Source organism: Corvus brachyrhynchos, unplaced genomic scaffold, assembly GCF_000691975.1.
Source record: "Corvus brachyrhynchos isolate BGI_N302 unplaced genomic scaffold, ASM69197v1 scaffold175, whole genome shotgun sequence".
Lineage (NCBI taxonomy): Eukaryota > Metazoa > Chordata > Aves > Passeriformes > Corvidae > Corvus > Corvus brachyrhynchos.
The window spans coordinates 162,423-190,048 of NW_008238448.1; the positions used below are offsets into that span (position 1 = coordinate 162,423).

At 38.0% G+C, this 27,626-nt stretch overlaps 1 protein-coding gene across 2 annotated transcripts; it reads right to left on the minus strand.

Annotated features, from left to right (window-relative positions):
• Positions 1-27,584, minus strand: DNAJB14 (DnaJ heat shock protein family (Hsp40) member B14). 2 transcript variants are annotated; one of them, XM_008635595.2, is made up of 8 exons: positions 25,977-26,791; positions 22,019-22,193; positions 12,317-12,462; positions 9,113-9,298; positions 8,664-8,758; positions 7,888-7,997; positions 6,464-6,636; positions 1-4,792 (listed from the first exon to the last, which is right to left on the minus strand). In XM_008635595.2, the coding sequence occupies exons 2-8, from the start codon at positions 22,174-22,176 to the stop codon at positions 4,668-4,670; spliced, it is 993 nt and encodes a 330-aa protein (XP_008633817.1). In that variant the 5' UTR covers positions 22,177-22,193; positions 25,977-26,791; the 3' UTR covers positions 1-4,667. The 2 variants fall into 2 exon arrangements, with proteins under 2 accessions (XP_008633817.1, XP_017592268.1); XM_017736779.1 differs by lacking the exon at positions 25,977-26,791 and adding an exon at positions 26,845-27,584 and having other exon boundaries at positions 4,227-4,792.
• Between the last annotated feature and the right edge of the window lie 42 nt (positions 27,585-27,626).

Consider the following 27,626-nt stretch of genomic DNA (forward strand, 5'->3'; position numbering starts at 1 on the left):
TTCAAAAGAACAAATTTATTTGAATACTGAGAATCCATACCTCCTTCTTAATCCAAGCCATGCACACACAGCAATTTGATAAGGACTTGGTCATATTAGAGAGATACTTAAAAGAGAACCCCATAAAAGTATCACATGTGAGCTTCTGGTAGTATTTTGAAAATGCTACCTGGGACAACCTTGGTCTCCTCATTTATTAAAATATTCCCTACTATACACTAAAAATGTTTAAAAATGCAATTTTTATTATTTGCAGGCATGATGCTCAGTGATCGATTTTACTTATTTCCCTGTAACATTTAAAATAAAAGCTATGCAAAAGCATCTATGAGGTGGCTCCTGTATTGCTATTAATGGAATTTATTCTTCCATCCCAATGACAGTCTTTCTATACACAGAATAAACCAGTACTGAAGGGAGAAGTGTATTCTGCATGAGGGATAATGTCATCACTAGACAGTGTATTTCAGTATTATTTCTAAAAATGTGGAGAAGCCCAATACTCAAACCTAATTCCTGCCAGACTGAGAAGTATGGGAAGTATAGTTTATAATGGTGTCTTGCTTTCAGCTGGCATAGGGGAGTTAATTTTGTTCTTGGTAGCTGGTACAGTGCTGTGCTTTGGATTCAGTATGAGAATAATGTTGGTAACACACTGATACTTTGGTTGTTGCTGAGCAGTGCTTACCCTAAATCCAGGATTCTTCAGTTTCCCACGCTCTGGAAGCGAGCAGGTGCACAAGAAGCTGGGAGGGAGCACAGCCAGGACAGCAGACCCAAACTTGCCAAAGGGATATTCCATGCCATGGAGCATCATGGTCAGTGTATACACTGGGGAGGTTGGTCAGGAGCTGCTGATTGCTTGTCGGGGATGGGCTGGGCATTGGTCAGAGCATGATGAGCAATTGTACTGGGTATCACCTCTGTTTTGTGGGTTTAATTCCTCTCTCTTCTTGTCTCCCTTTTCATTACTATTGATTACTGATATTTGATTTTGTTTCGATGATTAAAGCACTGTCATCTTGACCCACAGGTTTTACCTGAGTTCGATTCTCCTCCCCATCGTGCTGTGGGGATGTGAGCAGGTGGCTGCACGGTGCTTAGTTCATAGCTGAGGCCAAACCACAACAAATGGCCTATTTCTTTCCTATACTTATTACATTACATGTAAGTAAGTTATAGCTTGAGGGTTTTATTTAGTATTACCTGCTTTTTTAAAAACCAAAATGCTATTACTATTACACTTTCCTTCTCTTTGACAGAGCTACAAGACATCAGAAGAACAACTGCTTAAGGATGAATGAAATTTTTCAACAAACAACCTTAAAAAATATTCTTGCTCTCCCATTTTAATCCTTTTACAGCGTTTGTTACAAAATTATATTAAAAATATTTATAATTTAAAGTTGCCTCTGCTGTCTATTTAAATGCATCTGTTATATTTTCTGTGCTGTAATGTTCTACCATTTCTTGGAAACTTGTAAAAGAATAAAGACCATTTAAAAAAAGGTAAAAAATTCCAATTTAGACTTGTTTTACCCAAACAGAGAACTTGCAGGGAAATGTTCATCAGATGTGAACACTGAACTTGCTTGTGACTCAGGATGCTCCATAAATAGAACACATACTGATGTTGTATTTCAGCAGATGCAAATCATCTCCTTTTTTCATTAGGCTATGTCAGAGTCATGGCAAGATTTTTCACTTTTTGCATGGCTTTTCTGCCTGCCCTTTTAAAGGAAAAAACCAAGAACCCATGCTTGTGCTATCTTTAATTCTAGATTAAATGAAACGTAATGACTAAATAAAAACAGTAAGGAGCAGGTAGCTAAGATGTTGAGAGATTTTTAGTCAGGCTGTTCAAAATCAGTTTTGTTTCCCCCTTTTCTTTCCAATATCTTATTTTAATGAGAACTTTGCCTTCTGAAGAAAGGTCATCTGAAAAGATTTAAGTACTCCACCCTCTTCAATTTGCATTTTGCTCATGAGAAAATTAATTCTGAACTTTCCAGCAGACTCCTTCAACAAATCCAGGGAAGATATTGAAATTTCTGAAGAAAAATACCCTTCAGACTTGAGGGAAAAAAAAGCAACAATCATGAGGAGAGAAACACCCACTTGAAATATTAAAAGAATGTTTGCAGGCCATATTTAGAGCAGCTTAATCTTTATGCTACAGAAAATCACAGCAGCCTTTTGCACACTACTACATATTTCAAAGTGTGCAACTATTTAATCCGTTAAATACTAAGTAGCATACTTCCACCAGTATAAACATATTATTTCCTTCTCAGAAAGTGCCAATTGCAGTAGGTAGTCAAATAAAATGTAGCAGTCTAGATGTCACTTTTAAACTCCTGGGATGTTTGTGTTGCCACAGGGCACAGCCACCACATTATTCCAGTTTGCAGAGGAACTGATAGCAATCGAATGAAGCTGACACAGCTCAGCATCCCTCCATTTCCCTACTTCTCACCTGCAGCAGAAGAGGCTGCAGGGCACACACAGCCCATAGGATTATTATAGGCAGCTTTGCTAAGACCATCTGTTCGCTCTGACTTCACAGTTCCAGTATTTGATAAATGTGTTATATATCCTTCTTCCTGTTAACTAAAAGATCCCTTGCAAGCTCAGACTCATTTGTAAACAGGAAGGCCCAAGTACTTGTTAAAGCCTTTGGAACAATTTTCTTCTGTTAAGAAGACACAGGAGTACCAGGATGCACTTTGATAGTTGGTTTTCATTAATATAATTACAATACATTCTGGACAGTTACAAAATCTGGGGAATCGTGTTTTCTCCATAGATTTTGATTGCATATTTCAAACAATTGGATGCCCTTCCATTACGTCTAAACCCTTTTACCATAGTCTTAGTAAGGACATTCAGTACAGCAACCCTTTTTTGTTGTTGTTGTTTCAGCAACTTTTAGTTCTGTTTTGTACCTCAGGCTTTTATGTCCACCTTGAATGCTGGTTTTACTGCTAAGTCAAAAGCCTGCAGCCAGTCTCATGTTACACCAATTCAAGAGAAGACATTTCCACTGGGACAGTTTAGAAAAGGGATATATGCAAAATGTTTTCTAGGTCACTTGGAGCAATAGCATTTAGCATATTTGTAAAGTCATATCCTGCTCTAGATCAGAATTGCAATGAATTCAGACAAAGTATTTAAATTTTCAATTTAGGAGAAATATTTGGCTCCACATAAGCTGATAGCATTGTTCAAAGATAGCAGTTTTCTCAAACAAAATATATTGCCCATAATACAAGCTATCTGGCATTCTCAAATACAAGAAACATTCCCCTGCATAACACTGTTAAAATGTAAAAAACATCAGCTACTGAACCTAAAAACATTTTCAACACACTTTGATAAACTTTAAGTACATTGTACTTAGCTGCTTCAGAACACCTCTTTGCATCAGCAGGTGTGGCTACATATAGTTTCCATTTCCAGGCCACTGAGTTACATGATCTTCTATGTAGGAGCCAAACAGTAGGCTTGCTCATTTCTAGGAGGTCAAGTCCAGCTACATTCTGGTCCCAAAAAATGCATACCCTACCTCTTCTGACAAGTGATAGGGCTCTGACCATAGGAGCACACTGCAAAGCAGCAAAGCATTTAAATAGTTGGCAAAAGGGTCGAAAGGCACATAGCTTGTCCTTAGCAAAATTTCCCTGTTCTACTTGCGGTGCCCATGGAGGAATCAGTGTTGGGACCTAGCTTGAAATAAAAAAGTAGTAAGAAAATGGAAGCCTGCCAGGAAAATAATTAGGTTGCCTTTTTTTTTGTGTGTGAAGATTTTAGTGCTGCATGTTTTCCTCTACCTTTCCAGTGAAAATTAAGGAAGCTATGGATGCATGTTAACCATATGTATGGACTTACTACTACTGGAATACCAAATGGTAGAGCTGCTGTAAACTGTTGCAAGTACTAAAAGCAATGTTTATAATGGTCTGTACAGCATTTGCAAATATTTACTTTGAAAAGAGATTAGTGTAGTTCTTATTTTTCTCAGCATTGCTTAGAAATGCTAAAAAACTACAACAGCTAAACTGCTACTCTACACCAGATCAATATACCCCAACAGATATTTAGGAATATATGCCATTATATTTAAAAATACCAAGTTCCTCTAAGCGGTAAACCTAGAAGATTTTACATAGAGTTAGAGATAAAATATTAAAAATTATTGTTTCAACTCCACACACTTGACATCTGAATAGGAGTGATGTAATCATACTATTTATTCCATCAGTGAGACAAAATGTAGTATGGAACTAAATTTCTGAGATTTTTAAATAGAAAGTCATTTAACTCGTATATACACAAAGTGTTCTTTCCACAGATATTTACATGGCAAATATGTTAGAGGAGAACCACTATGACTAAGTCTCTACAAGTATAGCATCCTTTCTGAGCTATTCTCTCTGCTGAAAGAATTCACAGAAGCTTTGAAGTAAAATCTAGACAGTTAAAGTTACCTATATTTCACAGTAGGTAAAGAAGCCGTTAAATGATATTTCAGCATAAGGTTTCTGGAAACAGCTACACAGTAGAGTTTTACATCCACCCTCTTTTCCAGCATTCATGGTGAAACTAAATCTCTTCTCAATTCACAGGAGAGATAACAGCATACGTAAGATGCAGGGTGTAACTGTAGCTCATCCTCCTCGGTAGAGGCTGGTCAGCCGTTCTAACTCTTTGCAGTTCTCCATGGACATGGACTCTGCTTTCTTTCGGAGGCGGTCATCTCGATATACTTTTGCTGCATAAAGTAAGTCTGTTTCTTTAAGGAGAAAAGAGAAAAGATTTTTCTGGTTACAAACTGAATACTTGGCACATGACACAGAGTTGTACAAAACACCTCAGGTTTGATCCTTGCCCTTTTCTCCTTCTATTTTAACTTCCCTCAGTCACCACCTAAACAGCACTGCTACAGTTTTCCTTTGCTGGATCTTTGTAACAATTCCATCTTTTTGAGCAGGTAAAGCTGTATCAGCCTTCCAGCTCCCTCAGAGTTCATACAGCAGTATCTGATTAAAGAGAAAAAACCCCACCCTAACACACAAAAATCCCCAGCAATAACAAAAAAACAAAACATCCCCTACTTCTGTCAGACCTCATTAAACATTCCAAATACAGGCCTCTCTCAGTGATCTTGCATATTATTGATAGCTCTAGCATGTTGCCTGTGCCCCAAAAAATCCAACCTGAATGTTAAGCCCTTTACTTCAACTGATGCTGATTCAGACTGTCAGTCTTCAGAGCTATTAATAATTAAGAGCTCTCTGTATTATACTGGTGCTCAACAGCTTGACGTTGCTGAGCGTTTTAATTCTGTAAAATCTTTTTTGTCACTTCGACTCAAAATGCAAGGCATTCTTACACATCAATCAATATTGGATAGATTTTAACTGTCAAGGAGATTTAACATACAACAGGTATTTTAAACCCATAAAACCACAAAATCAGCTGTTTCTATAAACAGAAAAAGAACCATTAGGGGCCTCTTAACTCAAAATCGGTTTGGATAGTTTTCACAACCTGATAATTACAAGTAGCAATCAACTGGACTGCAGAGACTAAAGCTGGGCAGGAACATGTGATCTGACTGAGAGAATTGCATTCTATTTGCTTCTGGTCAGTTTACTGACAGCTCATGAATGAATTACTTTTCCAATAAGCTATGACTGAAATTTACCACCTGGAAAGTAAAAACCATCTGGTTTCAACACTGATGTAATTTTAGGAGCGCTGTTCTCACAGAGCCCACAAAATGGGCACAGGTAACAGAATAACTGGCTAAAATTGATGCCGATTTAGAAAAGGCTGGTGCTCTTCAGTATTCTTATGCTTTAACACTGAATTCTAGGTTTCTGAAAAGAAGTAGCTCATTGTATAATACTAGATTGGAGAAACAGATGGCAAACTAAACCCCCTTGTTCTACAGGAAGTGCTGCCTGTCCTTGGTTGCCTGGAAAAGCAGTGTTTGTACATACTGTGGTCCAAGGCAGATTATTTTTTCATCTCTCTGGAAACACCTATGTAAGCTTCTGGTTTGTTTATTTACTTATATAAAAGCACCGAGGGAAATGAGCTATTGCCATGAGAAAGTAATGTGGAAGACATTAGAATTCTTAGAAATCGCGGTAAGTTAAGGACAAAAGCTTTGTCATTATCAGTTTAGTGTAGTCTTTAATTTTCTGAGAAATGGTCACAAATAATAAAGCAGCAGGTTAAAATTGCTGATAATTTGCAAATGGTTGTTAGGTCACTAAGTAAAATTCAAAAACTAAGTGCCACCGGGGACAGTTTCAAAGTGAGAAATAGCAGGGGACCTTACACTTACTTTTGCTTTGAGATGTTGTAATAATACAAGCACCTCCTTCTTGCCTGAGGTAATTTATTTTTACAGTAACTCATGATTTCATGAAATTACACATATTACCAAACTTACTTTGTTGCCTCTCCTTCCAACAGTTATTACGAATGTTGGACACATAATCCTCTTCCACACTCTTTTCCACTTTCTGTAATGACACTCCTTTGTATTCATTTCTAAAGTCCTTGTTAACATAATAAATGACACCCAAGTTTTCTGTTTGCATTTTTATGGTCTGCCCTGTACTTCTGCAAAAAAGGAGGTGGGGGGAGAGAGAGACTAAGTATTAATTTGATTATTTTTTTCCACCACAAATAGACTATAAAAAAATATTGCCATTACAGAATAATACCAGCACATTACTGAATTTGCCATTTTGAGACAGATAATGAAAGGAATGGCTCTATAATCTGCTAGAGAATAAAATTACTGCATTTACCCGATCATTAAACTTCTGCTGCTTAAACACTTGGTCTCAAAAAAAAAAATCCACTTTACTAAGACACTTACTTCATACCTCTTTAGGCAAATGTAAGTTTTAATAATAGAAAATTACATTCAAAGTCAACAGAAAGAGAAACACGTCACTATTCTGCAGCAACCCAGTACAGGCATCTCCATTCTAAAGTGTTTGCTGCCAGCCCTGATAAATTCATTTTCCTGCTGGCATTCTGCAGATTAAAAATCAAAGATTGGATACAAACATTTTGGCAGAAAAGCTTTTCTAAGCATCACAACAACTTGGTTGCAAAAGGGAAAAACATCTTACTCCAGAAACAGAGAACTCTGAAAAACAGGAGAAAAAAACCTTTCTGTTGTGGGGCTGAAAGCTCTACAAGGAACTGAAGGACCTTTGAAAAAAAAGGACCTTTTAAGGACCTTGAAAACCATTGTGGTGAGTGGGCTAAGTCTACCAGCTAGCTGCACGCTGGATTCAAATTATTTATTTCTCACAAGAAAAAAAGGTTTAAATATCCTACTGTACAAAACAGGTAAGTTTCACAAGTAGAATTCTTCACAAGAAAATGAAATTTTACCATTACCTAAAATGAAGCAAAGAACAGACAATCCTCCCAGCCCTCATCAAGTTTAACACTTAAATAAGGATGAGAAAGTTGCTTTCACGTTCTTCACTTACTACAAACACAGATTACCCCTAAAAGAGTAATGAACCTTAGCAGATTTCAGGTTTTGATTAAGTATGTTGGAGATGCAAACACCTTTGCAACATGCCATGTTGCATGGACCCACTGCCTTGTACTAGACCTCCTGAACTCCAAGTACTGCTGACCTCTTTTCTCCATTACATTCTCACAGCATGTTCTTTGCACCTAAATTTTAAGTTTTGTTCTACTTCATCAACACCTTCCCTCCCCTTCTTCACTGAGGGAAATCACAGAACAACTAATGGAAGACTCTCTAAAATGCTTCTAAGTGGGAGAGGGTGATTACAATACGTTCCCCTCTGCTTTAAGGTAACATAATTAAGCTTTACTTACGATCTTGGGTATAAGGAGTAAGGAGGGTTAGATACCATCAACTGGCTCAACAAGGAGACAAAGATCAACACAATAATAGGCATCAGCTGAATGACCATAGAGAAACCTCCCTAAGGAACAAAACAGACTCAGGTATTTCATAAATCATCAAGCAAACAGGTAAATTTGACAAGATTTAATGCTAAGTGTGACTTTTTGCTTTAAGCCTCAAAAGCTGCTAGGAAAACAGTAACTGAAACACTGTGGTATTGCCTGAACTTTCAAAGGCATACACAATATTCACAGAGTGCTCAAGATGCAAGAGTTCATGGGTTAGCACATACACACAAGCAACTACTAAATAAAAGCTGGATTCAGCCATGTTGTATGCCATGATTTGGTCTCATCTATACAGTGATATGTGATTATACAGTGATATGTGATTATACAGGACTAGAGATAATTCACATAGGTGAATACTGAGCCGTAAATTCAATTCTTACCCTCGGCCCAAGCAAACTTTTAAATGCATACAAGGATTAGTGGCCAGAATTAGTGGCATATTTAGGTTAAAAATACCAGTCACCAGTAAGAGAGTGACATACAACAAGTTTACAAAACCAGGCCATTACCTTCTCATTTGCATGCCTATTTACCAGTCAGTAAGCCAACCACCTGCTGAAGTTTAAAATACCTAACTGGCAAGTACAAATCCTCCTCTACAGTAAAGAGCTCCTATACAATCACACCACCGAAAGCAAATTTCATAGTTGAAAGCCAATGGTGCTTAAACTTACATCACCCCTCTCTTCCTCCCTCTCGTGCCCGCTCTGACGGTGCTGGTTCGGATGGCTGTAGCCAGCACGACCATTAGAAAATGAGTGTACGTTACCTTCAGAAAAGAACATCCACATTTAAATCATGCACAAAAATACTATTTAGAGGTCAGTACAGAAGCAACATAAAGCACTTTACATTACTGCACAACAACACATAAAATGACATTAAGGTATCTTAAATTTCAAAGTAGCTTAAAATAAATATTTTAAGCTCTATGATAGTAACTCCAAAGAACTGAACTGACATTTTTGGGATTTAGCAACACTTGGGGGAAAAATAAACTGATGCAGATTGAAGAGTTGGGATTCAAGGCTGGATGGAATAATTCTACTGTTTTATAACGTCATAAAATCTAATGTCACTCTGGGAAGTAAATCTCGACAATTACACTGATGTATACAAATACCTGTTGGAAAGGCCCCTCCAAAAAACATGTTGAATAGATCCTCTGGAGTAATATCTGCCTCACAACCTCTATGGAAGTTGAATCTGCCATTGCTAGGGTGATTGCAAGTTTGCTCTTCGCTGCCTGTAAGGTCATACTGCTTTCGTTTTTCTGGATTACTCAGCACAGCATACGCATTTCCGATTTCTGAAGCAAGGAATAAAACACAACTCCCATAAATGCACAATAAAAGCTATTCCAGCATGAAAATTGCAATTTCAAAGTCAAAAATAGGCAGCAAACGATGTAATTTACTGTATGTTACAAAACAACTACAGTAGAACAAGGTCCAGAAACATCTCTGCTTTTCTTAGAATAGCTTCCACAAAGTTTCCCACCAATGCTATTCAAAGGCCTTTTATTCTGTTAAATGAGGCAGAAGGCAGGAGAGCTTTGTTTCTTTTTCTAGGGGAACACCTACACCTGTGGAAATGTTCTCTGTCACTGCAATTACAAAGAAAAGCATCAAGCATTACAATGAGACTCTGAAGCTGGCTAATTGCAAAGTTCAATTTGCTCCAGCAGCCTAGCTTTAAAAACCATCATAGACTCAGTAGGCTGTCTTTGGTTTCATTTGGTAAGTGGTCATTTCTTTGAATGCACCACCTTCATTGTCTGCAAGAGCGTGAATGTATTTTTCTTCGTGCTTCTGAAGGTATTGTATGGATTACAGTAATAACACAAAGTTCTGCATGATGTATCATAAGGAGTACAACATGCATGCGTGACAGGAACGTGTATTTTCCTAGGGCTGTCAATATGACCTCAGTGTTTGGAGGACCTGACCTGGATGCTTGTCCCTGTTCATGCTATGGTATCACAAACTAACAGCTTCAATTTTGACAGTAGAAAGGAAAAAACCTAAATAAGGTAAGCATGGAAAAAATCAGCACGAAAAACCACATATTCTGCTGACTTTACAAGCTTTTTTCTCATTGTGCACAGACATAATGATAATGCTCTTGCAGACTGAAGGAAAGTTTCTGTTGCCACTTGATGAATTTGATCTTCACTCAGTCATATCTTCATTAAACCCCTTCTGCTTTCCTTACTACTCTCTCCTCCAGGCCTCTCCAACAAAAGGCTTCTTTTGCAGCCAACCCACCCAAGGCACGGGGATTATGATTTTCAGTGTTGAAAAGCCATCAGTCATCAAAAGTTCGTGAAAGGTGCAACACTATAACCTCAACACAGGCAAATAAGACTGTGGGCTTTATAATTAATATTTTAAACATTATCCAATCTAAGAAAAAGTTAATGAGTTATTTAGCTATGTGTCTTTTAAGATGCCCTTAGAAAAAACCATTACCAATTCCTTTAAGTGGAGGAGAAAACCCAAAGAAATGAAGCCAGGTATTTTGCACTGAAAGCATGATATAAACTGACATCAAGTATTGCTCTGTTGCTCAGTACAAGGATAAAATTGGTAGTAAAAATTCAGATTTTCCCAACAATTAAAACTCTAGAGAGATAGATCAGGTGACTGCATATAAAGTGGAGACACCATACGGTCACAATATGCCTGTTTGTCATTTGCTCTTGATTATCTGGTGCTAATTCACAACAGATTTGATTCCAATATAATTTTCTTTTAAAAAAGGACATAAAAATGAAAAAAAAGCTACTGCTCAAAAGTTTCAAAGGAAAGATTTTTGATTAAATTGGTGAAAAGACAGGAAAAGTCATTATATTTGCACAAACTTTTAAATTTAAAATTCACTTCAGTGAGACTGCTCAATACAATACAAGAGAAGTACTAGGTAGGTCAAGATCTAAGTAAGTACCTTGCCTACCATGAAACTCAATTCTGTTTTATAATGTAAGCTTTCCTTAAAATAAAGCATTATTATGAAATAAAAACTATTATTATGAACTCCTTTTCTCAGATGGATGTCAAAAACTGATCAGACACCTTTAAAGGAAAACTAAACCATGAATTTACTCAGCCATACAGAAGGATTACATTAATTTCAATGCAAGAAAATGCTAGCTGTCATTAAATAATTTTTGGTCAACAAGATTCCCCTACAAATTTTTCTGTTCATTTACTCATCTGGTGAAGAACCAGGAAATGAAATTAGGCTGAAGAAATCAGACTTGTACAAAGTGCTCATTTTAAATAAAATATTAAGGAACTGTTTTTTAACATTTTCAAGATTATTTAAAATGCTATTAACAAGGAAGAACTATTTTATTCCTAGGGCCTGAGACAATTTTATAAGAATAATATCTTTTTTTTAGATAAAGACATCACATAGCTGTATTATATGAATTAATAGCAATCAACTTCCCTGCTCTGCTGTATCTACTTTTCAACTGGAATTGTTAATATATTATTATAATTACCTCTTATAGTCTGTATCAGAAGTCTTGCTCAGGACTTTTTTTTTCTTTTTTTCCCTCCCCAATTTAAGTGTTTTATCCGAATGATTTTTTCAAATGTCTGCATGTAAACCTCGCACAGGAGAAAAATAAAAAGATGTACCACAATCAGATTGCTTATTTATGCATCACCATTTTTTACAGATTCACATTTTTCTTCATCTGAGATGAAGGTGTAGTTTTCTTTAAAAAGCTTTTCTTCAACAATTTCCCTTGTGCAGGGCTAAGCTGAGCAGCCTTAAACAAGGTCAAGTCAGACTGTAAATTTTACCTAAAAAATGGTCAAAGGCAACTACTAGTAAGGCATATTTGAACTCAAGTGTTTTTGTGCAGAAAAAGTAGTAAAACTACACACATACAAGAAATTCTAAGGAAGAGGTAACTTAATGTGGCACGTGATTCAGTAAAAACTGCATTTTCCTATCAAGGATTACTTTCTTTTTTTCTAGCTCAAGTACAGTAAAGCTTCAAGGTAGTAAAATTCAATGATTACATTAAATCAACAACAGTAAAAAAGTGCAGTTGGGTTTCACAGATCAAGTATTTGTTCCCTGTACTGAACATTACAGTCAATTTTCTGAAACCAAGCCCTACTGCCAAAGTCCATGTTATTTATCTATACTTCATGACAAAGGTCAAATATTTTCTTGAATAAAAATGTCAGTTTAACAAATAAAAAATACATTTACATTTGTAAAAATACAAGTGACCAATGCAGATAAATATGTTTTAATTGGATGAAGTTTAATTATAAGAGAAATTTAAAGTAAAAATGGTTTTTACTTTTAAAAGCCTCTGTTGCTCCAGGTGCATGGTTTTTGTCTGGGTGGAATTTCAAAGCAAGTTTTCTATAGGCCTTCTTTAGGTCCTCTTCACCTGCATCCTTTGACACTCCAAGGACTTCGTAATAATTTTTACATTTCTTTATACTGCAAAATAAAATGACGTAAAATGTTGCAAACAAAAAGCTGTAAAAGTAATGTATTAATGAGGTCATACATTGCACTGGTGCATTATATTACATCTTTTGCTTTCAATAGAAAATATTTTTAAAATATCCACTCTAGAAACAAAGAATGTTATTTTTTCATTAAAAACTCACTATTGAGCTTATTATGTACATTTCTCTTACCTCTACTTTAGAACTACCACAATTGTAAGAAAGGGTTTCAGTTTGCAACTAGTGTAGCATTTCCTCATCCACAATTATATTAATATTGCTGTTAATAATGCTTAAAAAGAAGGTTCCAAATTGACTTTGCAGAACTAGCAGGTAGGAAAATCTGTCTTGACTGCAAACAGCAAATGCACTTCAGTATGAAGGATATAAAACAAAGCAAACAATGCCTCCCTTTCTCCAAACAAAAATCAAATGATATCACCACTCAAGCATTCATTTTTCAGGGAATAAAACATGTGAGAATGTTTCTGCTGCTGGGAATGTACCTGCATCTTAATAATCTTTCTATAAGTGTTTATGTAAATTCAAAGACAGCAGCTCCAGCAATTACATATTTAGCTCATCTCATATAATCAAATGTAGCATTTCTTAGAACTTTGAAAACTCAGAAATATTCTTTTTGTAGACTGTCTCATCCAGACAGGAAAAACACAATCTGGAAATGATGTAATGATTTGGTATACTTTACAATAGCCCAGAAGCAAGAAAGAGCAGCTACAGGAGAAGAGAGAACATTAATTCTATGTGGGCAGGAAGAACTGATCAAACCAGTAAATACAGCTTAACAATCAAACCAAGTTACCCAGGTAAGAATTTAGGAAGTTAGAAAAGGCTGAATCCCAAACTTGCACTGCAGAAATGAGGCACACTGACATTGGGTGCATACCAAAAGAAATGGGCTGGTCTGAGCAAGAAATAGAAATTACATCCATAAATACTTTAAAAGCTTCGTGTGAGTCTCTTTACATGGCTGTAATTGTATCTGCATTCTCCTAAATGCACAAATTTGTATGTAAATATGGGTTTAATGTTGCCAAGACTATACACAGGGCAGCCAAGCAGAAAACAAGGGGGCAAGCAAGCCTTTGGCATTCTCATGAAGGAAGTATGGGTATCCTGTAATTAAGGGAATGTGAGCATCACAAGTACAACCACACGATCATGTGTGGTCCTTGCTACTCCACAGATTGATCAAATCAAGTTTCACTTGAGGGATCCTGCTTCCTGTGTTCAAATACAGGAGCTTTTACGGAAGCCTTGGTGTAATGCTCACAAGAGCACTGAATTGAATGTATGCAGGCAGCTGCCAACACAAACATCCTGTGAAATAAATATAGCTCATTATATTGAAGTAACATTTAATAAGCTCCAATTAGGAAGTTGATAGACCTAACTAAAAAGAACACAGTGAATCCATCAAGGAAGGATGGAAAGAAAATACAATAAATTATACTCTTGAGTACAGGAAACTAATATTTTGTAATCTGTACAAGCAGAAAGAATTTCAGTGTAGTACAGATTCCTTAATCCACAGCCTCAATACCTGGATGACTTATGAACTGTACCAAGAGCAGGTAGCTTTATTTAAATGTGTAACAGTATCAAATAAAGCTTTTATTTCATGAAATTGCTATCTCAGCATCCAATCTAAGTTCTCTTCAATAATTCAGTTTCTGAGTTATCTGTTTGTGGGACAGACTCTTCAGAACTCTGGTTGATATAAAATTACATAGCAAGCCGTCAATGTTTAGCAAACTTGTTACTTTTTTAGCATTAAAACTCTGTTGTGAAACATTCATTCAAGTGTTTCTAAGCACTGTGCATCCTCAACAACTCTCTCCCTCAACAGCATATGGTCATTTTTAATGAAAAAAAAACGCAAACATGGAAGTTTATTTATTTGCAGACCCAATATACATTTATTTCACTCTAGGATGCCAAGAGGAGAAATATGGGAAAAAAAAAACCAACGCAATAGTTGCCAACCTGTTCTTCTAACTCCCCAAAACCCACTTGAGAGTTCCCTCCTGTTCACAACCAGTGGATGTTCCACAGTGGACAACCGTCATGGGAGAAGCAGCAATGTTGGGTATCAACCAGCTGTTCAGGTCAGCATGTGACACACCAGCTTCCAACACCACAATCTGCTTAGAGACAGTACATCAAACCAGAGCTGCCTCCGATGATGAAGTGTAGGGAGAAACCTGCTTTGTGGGTCATACAGCACTTGCCCTCCAAAGGATTAATGCAATCACCTCCGTGCAATAGCTATCCTGAACCTGGCCCACAAATGAGGTATTGTTATTATCAAGAAACGTGTTCAGACAAGGTATAACACATTTCTGTTTTTTCTTTGCAAGTCTTTCCTAGTGGTAAATGAAAAATTCTACAAATGCAAATGTGGAACATACATATACATATGGAAATGTTGCAGTTTAGCAGGACTTTGGATTAGGCAGATCAAGCTTTAAAGCTAAAAAACATTATATGATTCTACAAATGCACAGGAGCCAAAAACCATACCTACGCCTGGAATTTTCAGCAGCGACCTTATGCTATAAAGCCCTTGCTACGCTCGGCCATTAGCCAACAGTTTTACACCATTGCTTGACCACTTCAAGGCAAAAAGCACCTGGACTGTGACTAGGTAGCATCTTGTTAATGCAGTTTCCTCCTGGGAGGGCGTCAGTGACTTTTGCCAGGAGGTTCCTGACAGAGCACAATTCAGGGCAATCATTACAGGATAACAGCTCCATTTTTTCCCCCCTCAGCTGAGTCCATTTGAGTTTTGCACCAAAACTTGCACTGGGGATGATGAGACAAGCAAAGATGATTAGAAGGTGCTTTCCAATTAAACAAAGTTATCAGTGTTTGTGATGTACTCCCGAGAGGCAAAACTTTAATGCATCACAAACTCAACCTGGTAAGTCAGTTTATCACAGGACAAACTGTGGGATCACCACAACTCACCAGGACTCAGGTCATACACAGCTGGGCAGCCACCAGGCTTCTCTAACACTGTTGGAGCACACAGCCCACCCCACCAGGGCCTGAGATGCCTCAGCCCTCCTCATCCTTTAAGAGATGGGGATCATGGGCTTTGCACAGAGATGCTCCAAGTCTTCTTCCCCCAAACTCCACTCTCCTGATGAGAAATTTCTCTCCAGCTGCTGGAAGCTGTTGGAAGCCATGGCCAACTTGATCCTTGTCCCTCAGAAGACATAGACCTTTTTGGATCTATTCCTCACCTCTTTTCTCTAGTAGACTGACCTCTGACAATCCTCACTCAGCCAGAATCCCTCATACGCACCACTGAATTACCCTCTGGAGACCTGTCATGGGAAAGCAGGTGGATGGAAGCATCCACTCCTTTCTCACTTCTCTCTTATTACAGGGCACACAGATCAGCCAGTAAAGGCAGGGAAAAATTAAAAGTAAAACCAGTGGAGGTTCTGGAAAAGCTCCATCACTGATTTTATTGCTGGCTTTTAACTGCACCTGAAACCCCTGCAATGCTCTCAGCATGAACAACTTTCTGAATGCTGCATTTCAAATTGTTGTTTGTTTGGTCTTGCTGCCCTTAAGGCACTGCAGTTCCTACTGCTAATTTTCTTGCATATATAAGCGCCACACAAATGTTTCTTTTTAAAATTATAATGTACACATAACTTGCTTACTAACTGCCCATTTTGTATTGGATGGGTTATTTTTGTTGTTCTTTATTTCTGGCTTATTTGAAGTTTGGTGTTTTCACTTACACTTTGCTTGGGGTTTTGGTTTTTTGTGAATTGCTTTTCTTGTATTTTTCATTCCTGGTTGGATCACTTCTGTATCTGAATTACTACCAAATTATTTTTGTTGTTCAGGTAATTTCTCTCCTTGTTGAATTGTCAGTCCCCTGCCAATACCTTGGCACTGTCCTTCTGATGAACAGATTTGCTGGCTGTTCCTGAAGTAACGCCTGACTTTTACAGAATAGACTTCTCAAACAGCATGAGAGCAAGTGATGGCCTACATTCATCCCCAGTCTGCTGGCAGAGGTATCTCATCAAGACTTGCAAAGCTCCACTACCCCAGCCTGCAGCTGACAAGGCACCTGCAGCAGAACTGGCCAGCCAGCTTTAAACTGCAGCACCAACAACTCTGCTGGATGCTGGGCTGCTCTCCATGCTCTGACGGCTGACAGCAGAGGAAGCCCTTCAGGTCCTGAAATGTCTGTTTTCACCTGCAGAAACCCTGGGGCTACCACCACTGGTTCTCCCGTGACTACAAAATGATGTGATCCTGCTGCTCTGCTTGTCAGATCACTTTTCAAATCTACAATTCAGATTATGTCAGCATTGCCATCTTTTATCAGATTAACAAAAGCTATCAGAGATGCTTGCATTTCTGTATCAAATATCTGCACCAATGCACAATCATGAAATTTGGAGCATGATGAAGTATTTCAAAGGGTCTCCCAAAGCCTCTGCCCACATGCACAGGAACAGCCCAAAAGGCAAATATTTCAACCAGAAGAAGCTTGTCAAGGGAGCCACAATTATTTCAGCCAATGGTAATCTGAACTGAGCAGCGCAGTGAGCAGCAGTGTGAATGTTAGTGACAAAGAACCCAGCAAGAGGAAGATATACTGCCTTCTGATCCTAGAGTTGAGCAGAAAAACACAGTAAAATGCAGACCAAAATCTATACAGGTCAAATTTCCAATTATGCCAGAGAGCCTGATGCAAATGGTATCTTGCAGCTGAGTTGGGAATGTGCCAATCACAGTTTGGGTGACATAAGCGTGACCTGCAAGAAGTGCTCTAGATAGGGAAGAGAAGGTCACAGCATTGTCAAGGAACTCAAGCTGGAACCAGCATATTCCTGGTTTCTGAAACAAATGCAGCAGAAGTCCCAGCTCTCTGTTGCACTGACAGATTGAACAACACAGTAGGTGCCTGTCTTACTAGCTTGCTCTTGGATGTACCTGATCAGTTTGTTTCCACTGCGTGTATTATATGAAAAGTTCAAGGCTGTGTTGAACACAGCATACTTTTCTCCAGGTTTTATTTAAGCTTTTATTTTAGTCACGAGCTTTCTGATGAAGTCCATCATGTCTTCTGTGCCACTTTTCCGTGACAGGCTCTATGACTATGATTTTCACCCTAATTTCTCAACCATTCAACTGGATATTTCAACAATTCATGGCAGCTCTACAGCCTAATTAAAGGCATGGCCTGATTTCTTTGATTTGTTGGTTTGTGGGTTTGGTTTTTTTTAACACACTGATTGCTCTTATTAATCCACTTCCAGGTAATTATCTTCTCAACCCCAAGCTAGAAAGAACAATATGTCTCTTTTTGCTGAATTTGCAAAAGTCTCAGCACAATCCCTGGAAAAAGTCCGTCACACAACTTATACTCCTAGTTTGATCCATGAAATGCTTAGAGGCAATTTTTTGGTTCACTACATGAATTCAAATCAAGCTACTGATTATTCCTGACCACTACTGGATTACACTTAATCCTGCCTTGCAAGGTTTCTACAGAACTCATGCCTCTGTTAGTTTGTTTTGGTTATATCTCAAAGATCCATATACAAAATTTCATTCTTGTGCTTTCTTCCAAGAAGCAGGCACTGGCAAGGCAGGAAAAGCAGTATTCCACCACAGTTTTCACAAGACAACAATCCAAATTCAACATACTACTAATCATGGCAGATTTCAGATGTCAAAAAGGCAATATGGAATATATGCTATGGCTTATTCACAAAAAAAAAGAGACCAAAGAGATCAAACACCATGTCAATTTTAAGATCAATTAAAGAGAGCCTTATAAAACGTACAACATACATATGTATGTAAATATATATATAAATGAGAAACTTTTTTTTTGAAAATCAGGTAGCAGACAACAGATAATACACACATCACAGCATAAAAAGAAATGGGAAATATTAACACACAGAAGACAATTGATCCTTTTGTTTCTATTTCATGCTAGTCCACAAGAAGGGTATGCACACTTGGTATGAGTGGGCAGACACAATGAACAGGATTTGTTTAAAGTAATTAAGAACTTTGGTAACTAATCCTGGTCAGTACTACCTCAGTTACTTTAAGTGAACTAGAAGAAAGAATTTACATTTTTACAAAAATGTTTTATTTCTTTATTTCAGCAAAAAATGCTACTAACATACATGAAACAGTGAAGGAATTGCTTTAAAGCAAAGACCACAAAATCCAAAAGCAAATTCTTCCTTTTTTTCTGCTGTGCACATGATCCTCACACATTTGTCTTAAACTGACATTGCCTGGGTAGCTTTCAGGTGCCTAGAGACTTCTAGGGCGCTTGCTCTAAAAAGACATTAAGTCTACTGTGGGTCCTAGTGCATTTCTGCGAGTCTCCTGTCAATATCTCCCACATGCAGGTCACCCAAGGGTGTTAAGGCAACTTGATCCAGTTCTCAGTGACAAGGTAAGAATCACTAAGAAAAAGATGCATGTACTACAGATGGTATTTTCAAAGCATTTCCGTTTAAAAGCAACGAAGTGCTGTGGTATCTCTCAAGCTTCAAACTGTCACACAGAAAGAGCGAGCATGGCTCTCACAAAGAGCAGCATTACCCAGCACTTATGCAATCAGAAGAAATATGTTACACCTTACGCTTCTCCCTGTTGAGCAACTTGCAAGCTCATGTAATACTCTACAGAACTGTTATGGTAACTTGCTAGAGATCAGTGTCCCCTGTGTATGTGGAAGAAATGAAGCCAGCACAGAGGTGCTTGTTTGTACTCATACCTACTCACATTACTAGAGCAACCCTGATGAAAATTAATGCAGCTAAATTAGTTACATTGCTCCAAGCACGTCTTCACTATGCTTCTTAAATCTGCTGTCACAAGCAAATTCAAAATAGCTGGACAACTCCAGGAACTCTAATCAGTGATCCAAGCCAGAGAACTCAGAGTCAGTCCCCCTGTCTGACAGCTCACTAAAGCTTACAACAAAAGCATTGGAAACGGCGTGGAAGTGTATTTAAAGCAGGAGCATTTTCCTTATGTCTTCCTTTAGTTACTGAACCAAGAACTCCTAGAGGCAAGAATACTTGAGGATAACGACCACCTTTCGAGTCATGCACATGCAAACCAATTTTGTTTGTCCAATATCAAATTCATGCCGAGTGTCAGAATTCACTGAATTTTGAAGATTTTGCTACCTTGCTGTCTACAAACTTTTTCCCTTACATGAAAAAAAGACAAAAATTGGGCATGAAACACTGTTTAAAAACATCTCTTCTCACACACTCTTTCTTTAACCAATTCAAACATCTGAAAACCATTCCACTGTGGTACAGCAGAAGCATACGGTGGTGACAAGCCCTTTTCTCTAAAGAATACCCTCCACAGAGAGGCATGTTTCATTTAATTGGAAAAATGTGGGGCCTGACTGAAGCAATATCATATGCTGTCTGTCATGTTTCCAACTAGAAAGCTCATTCTCACAGCAGTTTAAACATGAACTTTCTCTCAGTTATCATCACTGAATGTGTTACATTTTTCCATTAAGTTTTAGCCCATTGTTTGTGTTTAATTCTGTTCTCCTTGGCAAGGCATACACGTTTTTTAATTCTTAACCACAAATTTTTGAAGTGGTTTGTTTATGTCATTAACTAACAACATGACAACCATTTCAAAACTTCCAAGATGAACAGGAAACTTGCTCTGTTGATCACTGCACATCTAAACAAAAATTCAGTCTCTCTCCAAAGGTTCATGAACTGCTGTATTAAAGGACAGCAGCTTACCCAAGCTAAGGTGAAGATACTGTTTTAACACGATTTTAAATGGTATGTAAAACACTAATAAACATGGGTTGTTCTGTAAGGTATTACAGTTGCTTATTTTGCAAAGATCTTGGTAGGTTTTAAAACTCCAATATTCAATATTCTTGAAGCAATGTTGCATCAAGATTATCCTCAATGTGCAACTTCTTGAATATCCCTAACTCTGGTCTTGATCTCAACTGGATTAAGTTTATATTGCATCTAACAAATCCCTTCAAGGAAGCAATACCCAGTACCACAAAAGCCTACCGGAGAAAAAAGCTGGCTCTACAACACCATTTCAGTCAAGACAAAGTAAGCAACATACCTTCTGGTGAAACAAACAAACAGAGAGCTCTTGCAGGGAGCCTGATGTCAAAGCAGACTGCAGCTCAGAATGGCACGTCACAAGTGAGTGACTACTGGCACTAATAAAGTCCTCTTTGCAGCAGCTTTCTGGGAGTATGTTACATATCTTATTTTGACCTAAACTGCATTTTATAGAGAACTTCTTTCTGGATATTTTGTCTCACACATGTGTGTACGCAAACACACTCTGCATTCATTTTAATAGTTGATATAAGGTGGCCAAAAACGTACAGGCTTATCCATGTTTTACTTTAGATGTATCACAAAAGGCAATAACATTAATTAAGCAGAGATGATGGTAAATGAAAAGTTCTAGTAAATAACATCAAGAGGATAACCATGTGAGAGCTGCTGCTGTCTACCTGCCTGAATGCAGAGCTTCTCTAGCAACAAAGAAAAGCTACTTGTTTCCTCACTGTTAGCACAGCTGAACAGATTATAGAACTTCAGGAAGATCCCAAGATAGTATCAACAGTAACATACATTTCACAGATACACACCAAAAAATCCCCCACAAATTTCTGTTATGCACAACAGTTCATCCAATATATACAAACTAGGAGACAGGCACCTCTTGATTTCCCTTCAAGCTTCCTCAAAAACACTGGGGCTAGGCTTATCTGAAAATACAAGGGTTTGAGGCATGGAATTTTGGAGTGGCTATACCCATATTTCTTTAGCAGAAACCCAGCGCACATACCAAATTTTTTCTTGCTCCTACAGCCAGCAAGTGTGCAGTGATAACATGACTTAAGAGTTACTTGCTGCAAAATGACATTTTTATAGACCTTTGTTTCTTTTCAAAAATCCTTTCATGATGTCACCTCATCTTAATACTATCAAGCTGCACTAAACAGAGTTTATACTGCAACTCGGACTATGTGTTCCAGTGCTTCTCAGACATCTTTACTTCCAAACCAAAATAATTTTAACGCTTGTCTAAGACCAGCCTGTACAGCAGGATTAGCCTGAAATCAAACTTTAGGAGTGAGCATGTATTTTATGTATAAAAATATTTAATAGAAGCACTGTCCTGCAAGTTGTACTACAGAATTTTCATCACTTCTTCCATTTACCATGAGATCTACTTAATAACTATTTTGAGTATTATTTTTACATAAAGTAGCCTTGATAGTTTAAAGAAAGGAGTAGCATCTTTATTGCAGAAAGTGACAGTGTCTCATTCGGTGTTTAATACCAGCAAAACTCTCCTCTTCCTTCTAGTCAAAGTTCAGTAAAATTAATCCCTCTGAGCTAATCTCGAATTTCTGTGGCTCCTTCAGATGCTAGAGCTGAAAGCATAAATACATAATACACAGAATGAAAAGCAGTGACATATTTAAGCCATACCTTAATACTCCTTCCATTTGGTCTTTGTTGTAGCCTTTTCCACTTTCACCTGCAGCAGTTGCATTGCTCTCCTTCGTGCTATTGGGCTTACTTTGATCACTGCTACTGGCTGGTTTTCGGCAGTAAGCGCCTCCCCCAGCAGTACTTCCATTCTTCATAATAGCTTCCAACAAAACTATAAAAACAACAGTATTATCATAGTATCATTACAGGTATTAGTGATTAAGTCAGGGCTCCCAAGTATCTTAAATGAGAGCACCACATTACAAGACTAGCTACTACATCCTCCTTCCTTATTGATTGTCACTATGCAAATGTTTCTGAAGCCACTCTAGCAATTCCTTTTCATGGCAAGACTATGGAAGAGTGTTTCAAAATTAGTGACTGGACTCCTCCCCTCCATCTCTGCCAAGGTAATGCAACACTGGAGAGAACTTGTCCAGCTGCTTTCATTTCTAGATGTTTTTCAGAGGCACTGAACCTGTGCCTTGGGGTGAAAACGTCTGAACACCTGAATAAGCAACTGTAAATTGAAGAAGAGGAACTAACCTTACACTCTATAGAAACTGCAAATTATTCCACACAGAGATCAAGCCAATCTCCAAGACATTTCAGTTCCTATAGTACACACCTATCTGTAACCTGAGTCATTAGTGCCACAAACTGACGCTCTATTCCTTCCAGGCAGTATCAGCTGAAATTCAAACCACTGTTAAAATGCCACAAAAAGTCAGGACCAGTAAGTACATCCAACTCAAGACCTGAATCTTGAGAACCAGTTGGCTTTTGCTAGTTCTTGAAATCCTCTTTCATTCCATGTCCCAGCAGATCCCAAATTTAGCAGTCTTAATAAACATTATACACAAAGTCTGGTTTTTCTTTCTATATATAAGCCTGTATTTTGGGGGTATCTGTCTTACCAATGAACCAGAAACAATACCACTCTAACATAAGGGACTGCACATAAAGCATAATATAAATCAAAGATTATTAAATAGTCCTGCTTTCCTGAAAACAGATTCCTTCAGAGCAAGATGGCAAACTACATAGGCCAAATTTGTTTCACAAAGAAAATTAGTTACTATCTGCATTAAAAATGCACTAATAAAAACTGCTAAGGAAAAATGTCCCGTGCACAGTGAAACCATAGCACTTTCTTCTAGAAATCTAGTGGGAAGAATCCTTAAGAATTTTCTCCTAAATTAAAAAAAATTCTCCTCTGCCTAGCATGGTCTTTCTCAAGAGCAGCAGAAAACTGGGATCCTACACATCAGAGCTTGTATCTCACAGGAAAGAAAAGCGGTGCTTTGTTGAAAAGGAGAGTGATCACTTCTTAAAAACTCGCCACTATTTACTTTTACATTCACTTATTACTGAATAGCTACACTCAGCCTGAACAAGAAAGTCAGCTGACTTCAGAGCTGGTCCTGTGCTCTGCCCGTCTCTGCAAGACTCATGGATTGATCAGATCAGGCTCTTTACTGCAGATATAAGGAAAAAACTAAGCTTTAGATCTCTACTTGTAACTGACGGGATGCTTTCACTACAAATGAAATCTGGAGCTTGAAAACAGGAGAGCTACAGTTGCATTATGGATTATAACTGAAGTACATATTTAATATTTGCAATACTTTATTCTAATATCCTCCATTGTGGCATATAAAGTTGTGAGGTAAATGAAGTAATAACAACTCCAACGAGGTGACCAGGTCTGCAGATTAAGAACTAATCAAGAACAGAGCTTTGAACAGACAGTGCCCTCAGAATGAAGCATTTCAGTCCAAATGTGCTCCAAACAAGTGCTAACAGAAAACAAAACAAAAAAATAATTACATTTCTATCCAGTGAATATGGCATTTAATAATGGTATCACATAGAATCCTACTGAACATGTGGCACTCTTGAAATAATGCTTACTCAAAAGTTTTACACTTCCTAGTTTTATATTGGTATTGCTCTAGAAATTTCTCATCCTTGCACCAACATTTGTGCAGAACCTGTGGGAGCAGAAATGGCAGAAACACAGGCATGGGCAACAGTTTGCATTTTTAACATCCAATGTCTCTTCACAGCAAGTGTAGCTCTAAGTCTCTTAATGAACAGGTTTGGCTGCAGTATACTTTGAACATTACTAATCACCTTCTCAGACCTCATAACAGAGCTGCATTGCTGAGAATACAATGCAGGATGCTTAACAAAAATAAAATTCAAATACATCAGCGTGAACTTCTTAAAATAGCAGGACACAGCATATACAAACATACTATTGTTCTACACTGAAAAAGAAAACCACACCAAGGGTATAGGGCCATTGTTTTCTTCAAATAAAAGATACAGTTGAGATAGTCAGAAAAAAATCTGACTCCTCCATGAATTGCTGGTGGTAAAACCAGCTGTTAGAATTGTAGTACTAACAGTGTACTAAAGAAAACTTCTGTTGTGCATCTAGTATTTCAAAATAGGGCACACAGGGAACCAAAGACTTATTTTGTTAGCAGGTAAGACAACAAATCTTATCTCTGATTGTGTCTGAAGCCTCTCTTGTGTGTACTATTACCTGCTGTTGAATGAAAGATCCTTGGACTACATTTAATTCCATTATGCATTGAACATGACCTCCCCACACACTTTCGCTAATGGAAGAACTGTTTAATTCAGAATTTGTCCTAATGCAACAACCTAAAAACTAAGCTGACATGCTCCCAAAAAATTTGTTTTTAAAGGCAGCATCAGAAACGGGGCAAGAAAATCTTAAGAAACACTGAAAAATAAAGTTTTCTTTAACATTGTTTTCTGCCTTCAAACAGAATGGCACCTAAGTTTGAAAAGGACATCTTGTCCTTTGTTATCTTTAAATCCACTCTTAAAAATCTTTTCCAGAAAAGCGATTAGGTTCCATTCAGTTGCAAGATGAATCATTAGCAAAAATCAAAATCAACCAATTTTTTGAACAGCTGAAGCGTAAAACGATTTTCTAGCAAAGAATGACGTCAACATGAACACTGCTACTATGAAGTCATTAGCTCACTATCATTAAATAAGCACTGACCTTACATTTCACACTAGTAAAGCCTTAAAATAGCACTGCTGCAGTCAGCGTATTTCAGGCAGAAGCTTTGTTTAGCAAAACCAAACTTCACTGACGACTGAACTAGTGCTGAATGCCCTTTAAATGTAAATGTTGCCAAAAGCAGATCACACATAGTATTGTTTTAGAGACAATAGTTAAAACCTATTCTCTGTCCTTTTGTAATCCACTATAACATCAGGAGGAGGAAGCTCCCATCAGTAAAAGATTCAGCATTACCATTCTCATTGCTTTTATGACTGACAGAACTTCATTTGTGAAATGGTGGGCAATTGTTCTCAAAATGATGCTAAAGGTACAACATATGAAGAATCTGCAGCTTCAGTGAGAAATTAGTTCAACTACCTTCTAACCCACACTCCAAAGAGAAAAATAAGTGAGCAGAGTGACAACTGGAGCTGTACCACATTGTCCTAGCACCATATAAACCCAACACATTATGACTGCAAAATAAGAATTTGTGTTAGAACTAAATGGGCTCACAAAAGCTTAACTGCTTCTTTCTCTCTGGTATGTGCTATCACACATTTTTAATTATGAATTATGGGTTGGATTTTTTTCTTCAAGTGGACTCCCCACTAAAAGGTGTCAATGAGAGCAATTTAATTTGTTCTTACCCAATGTAAAATGCCAGTTGTATTTGTTGCACACCTTCTAGAACCTGTCCTGAAAAAAAGACATTGTGTCCTTGCACCTTACTGCACTTTTATGAGTGCCTTTTAAGTGCCTCAAACTTTAAAACCAAAATAAATTCAATGAGTTGGTGTTGTTTTCAGAGGAAATGAGTTTAAAATACTTAACAACCTCCACAGCTAGAAAACTAAAGCACAGAGACTTACAAGTCTACAGAGTCTCCAAATTTCTAAGTACCTAGTTCAAATCAGGCCTAGGGCCTGAATTTTTTCAGGAATATTAGGGCATCTGCAATTCTCTTTAGCTTCAGATGGAGTTTTAACTGCCCACCAGTTCCACAAATCAGGCCCTTGTTTCAAGCTGAATACCTGAAAAACAAAGCACAAACAATTAGCTGGTCACTAATGGAAACGGAGTGAACTGACTTATTTAACACCACAGAGAAATTCTGTGAAGCTTCTCTTTAGACACAATTCCCCAGATTACAGCCCACTACCACAAGACCATCTTCTTTTCCCCAGGTCTGTGCCTGCCTCATTCGTGATTGACTTTGCTAATTTCCACAGTGAATGAAACAAGTGTCCTACAGACAATAGCCTAATTAGCCATCTATTTCTTGCACTGAATACTTTATAATGGTGGTTATGTAGTGGCAGTCCTACTTAAAAAAAAAAACCCAAATGCTCAAAACAAATCAGATGAAGATTTTTTCCTGAAAGCTACTCTAACTCTTATCTTTGAGATATAAAATTATAATAAGCTGTGTGAAGCAGATGAAGCTATTTGCTCTCCTTGGTGGAAGAAGCTGAATTGAAATCCTTTGCCTTCCTGCCTCCTGACCAACACAGATTCTAAAAAGCTCGAAGATTTTCACACATCTCATGTTCTCAAGCCACAGAAACGTAGGGGAATATGGCAACATCCATGCTGTCTTGCAGGAGAAAAAACAAACACTTGAACAATTAAACACTAATTTAAAAAAAAGCGCTGGTGAGACCTTCATTTACTGTTTGCATATAAAAAGTAGTCATGAGATAAGAGGCCCGAAAATATTCACTGCATCTTCTCACAGCAACTTCCAGTCAGGATTTTGCCTCAAACTTACATTCCAGAAATGGCAAATACTGAGGCCTTTAAGTGGTACAGCACACTGAAGTTGTTCCTACTCCTTCTACAGCATAGACCACGTAAGTGAGAACCAGAGGAATGCAACAAGTCCCTGCTGCGTCCAAAGGTGTTTTGAACTGACTTCTGGCACTGTGTGACAGAAAGACACCAAGACAGGTAACAGTTCTACATACACTGAAACCTTACTACTGTTCCTTTAAAAAAATTATTTCTAAACACCTTTTGCTCAAAAGATGCTAAATATTTTTCAAGTTTTTAGTACAGAATAGTCAGAAGAGCTAATTAAGTTTTAGAGGAAGCCACATATTCCATTTTCTCTAGAAAAGGTAAACCTGTGTGCAATTCCTGCGTGGTTACTGTACAACCAAAAGGGAACCAAATCCAAGAAAACCCAAACCACAAGTATATTTGAGAATGAAGACACAGTCCACTCTGGAGCTGCAGCTCTCATTGCAAGCTGTTAGAGAGGGGTAATTCACAGTGACAGAAGAGAAGCCAACCCAGCCTGTCTCGGCCTGGGGCCTGACATGTCCTGATGTTAATCGGGGCTAAGCCTCGTCTGTATGGCTGCGTTTATACTGATGGCTGAAGGGAGGAGGGGAAATGCAGGCGAGGAGCTGGGTCGGTCCTGGGAGACCCCCGCTGGCGCCGGGGGACGTAAACCCACTGCTCCTCAGCGCCTCACGCCAGTCACGCACTGGCGGGGGGAAGGCAGCTGCCCTGTGCCCTGCTCCTGGGCACAGACTCCGGCCTCCTTTA

Coding starts and splice junctions, on each gene's coding strand:
- DNAJB14 (XM_008635595.2), bottom strand. CDS start 22,176: ATGAAGAATGGAAGTACTGCTGGGGGAGGCGCTTACTGCCGAAAACCA. Junction 12,463..22,018: donor CAAATGGAAGGAGTATTAAG/GTATGGCTTAAA, acceptor TTTATTTTGCAG/TATAAAGAAATGTAAAAATT. Junction 6,637..7,887: donor TACTCCTTATACCCAAGATC/GTAAGTAAAGCT, acceptor CCTTTTTTGCAG/AAGTACAGGGCAGACCATAA.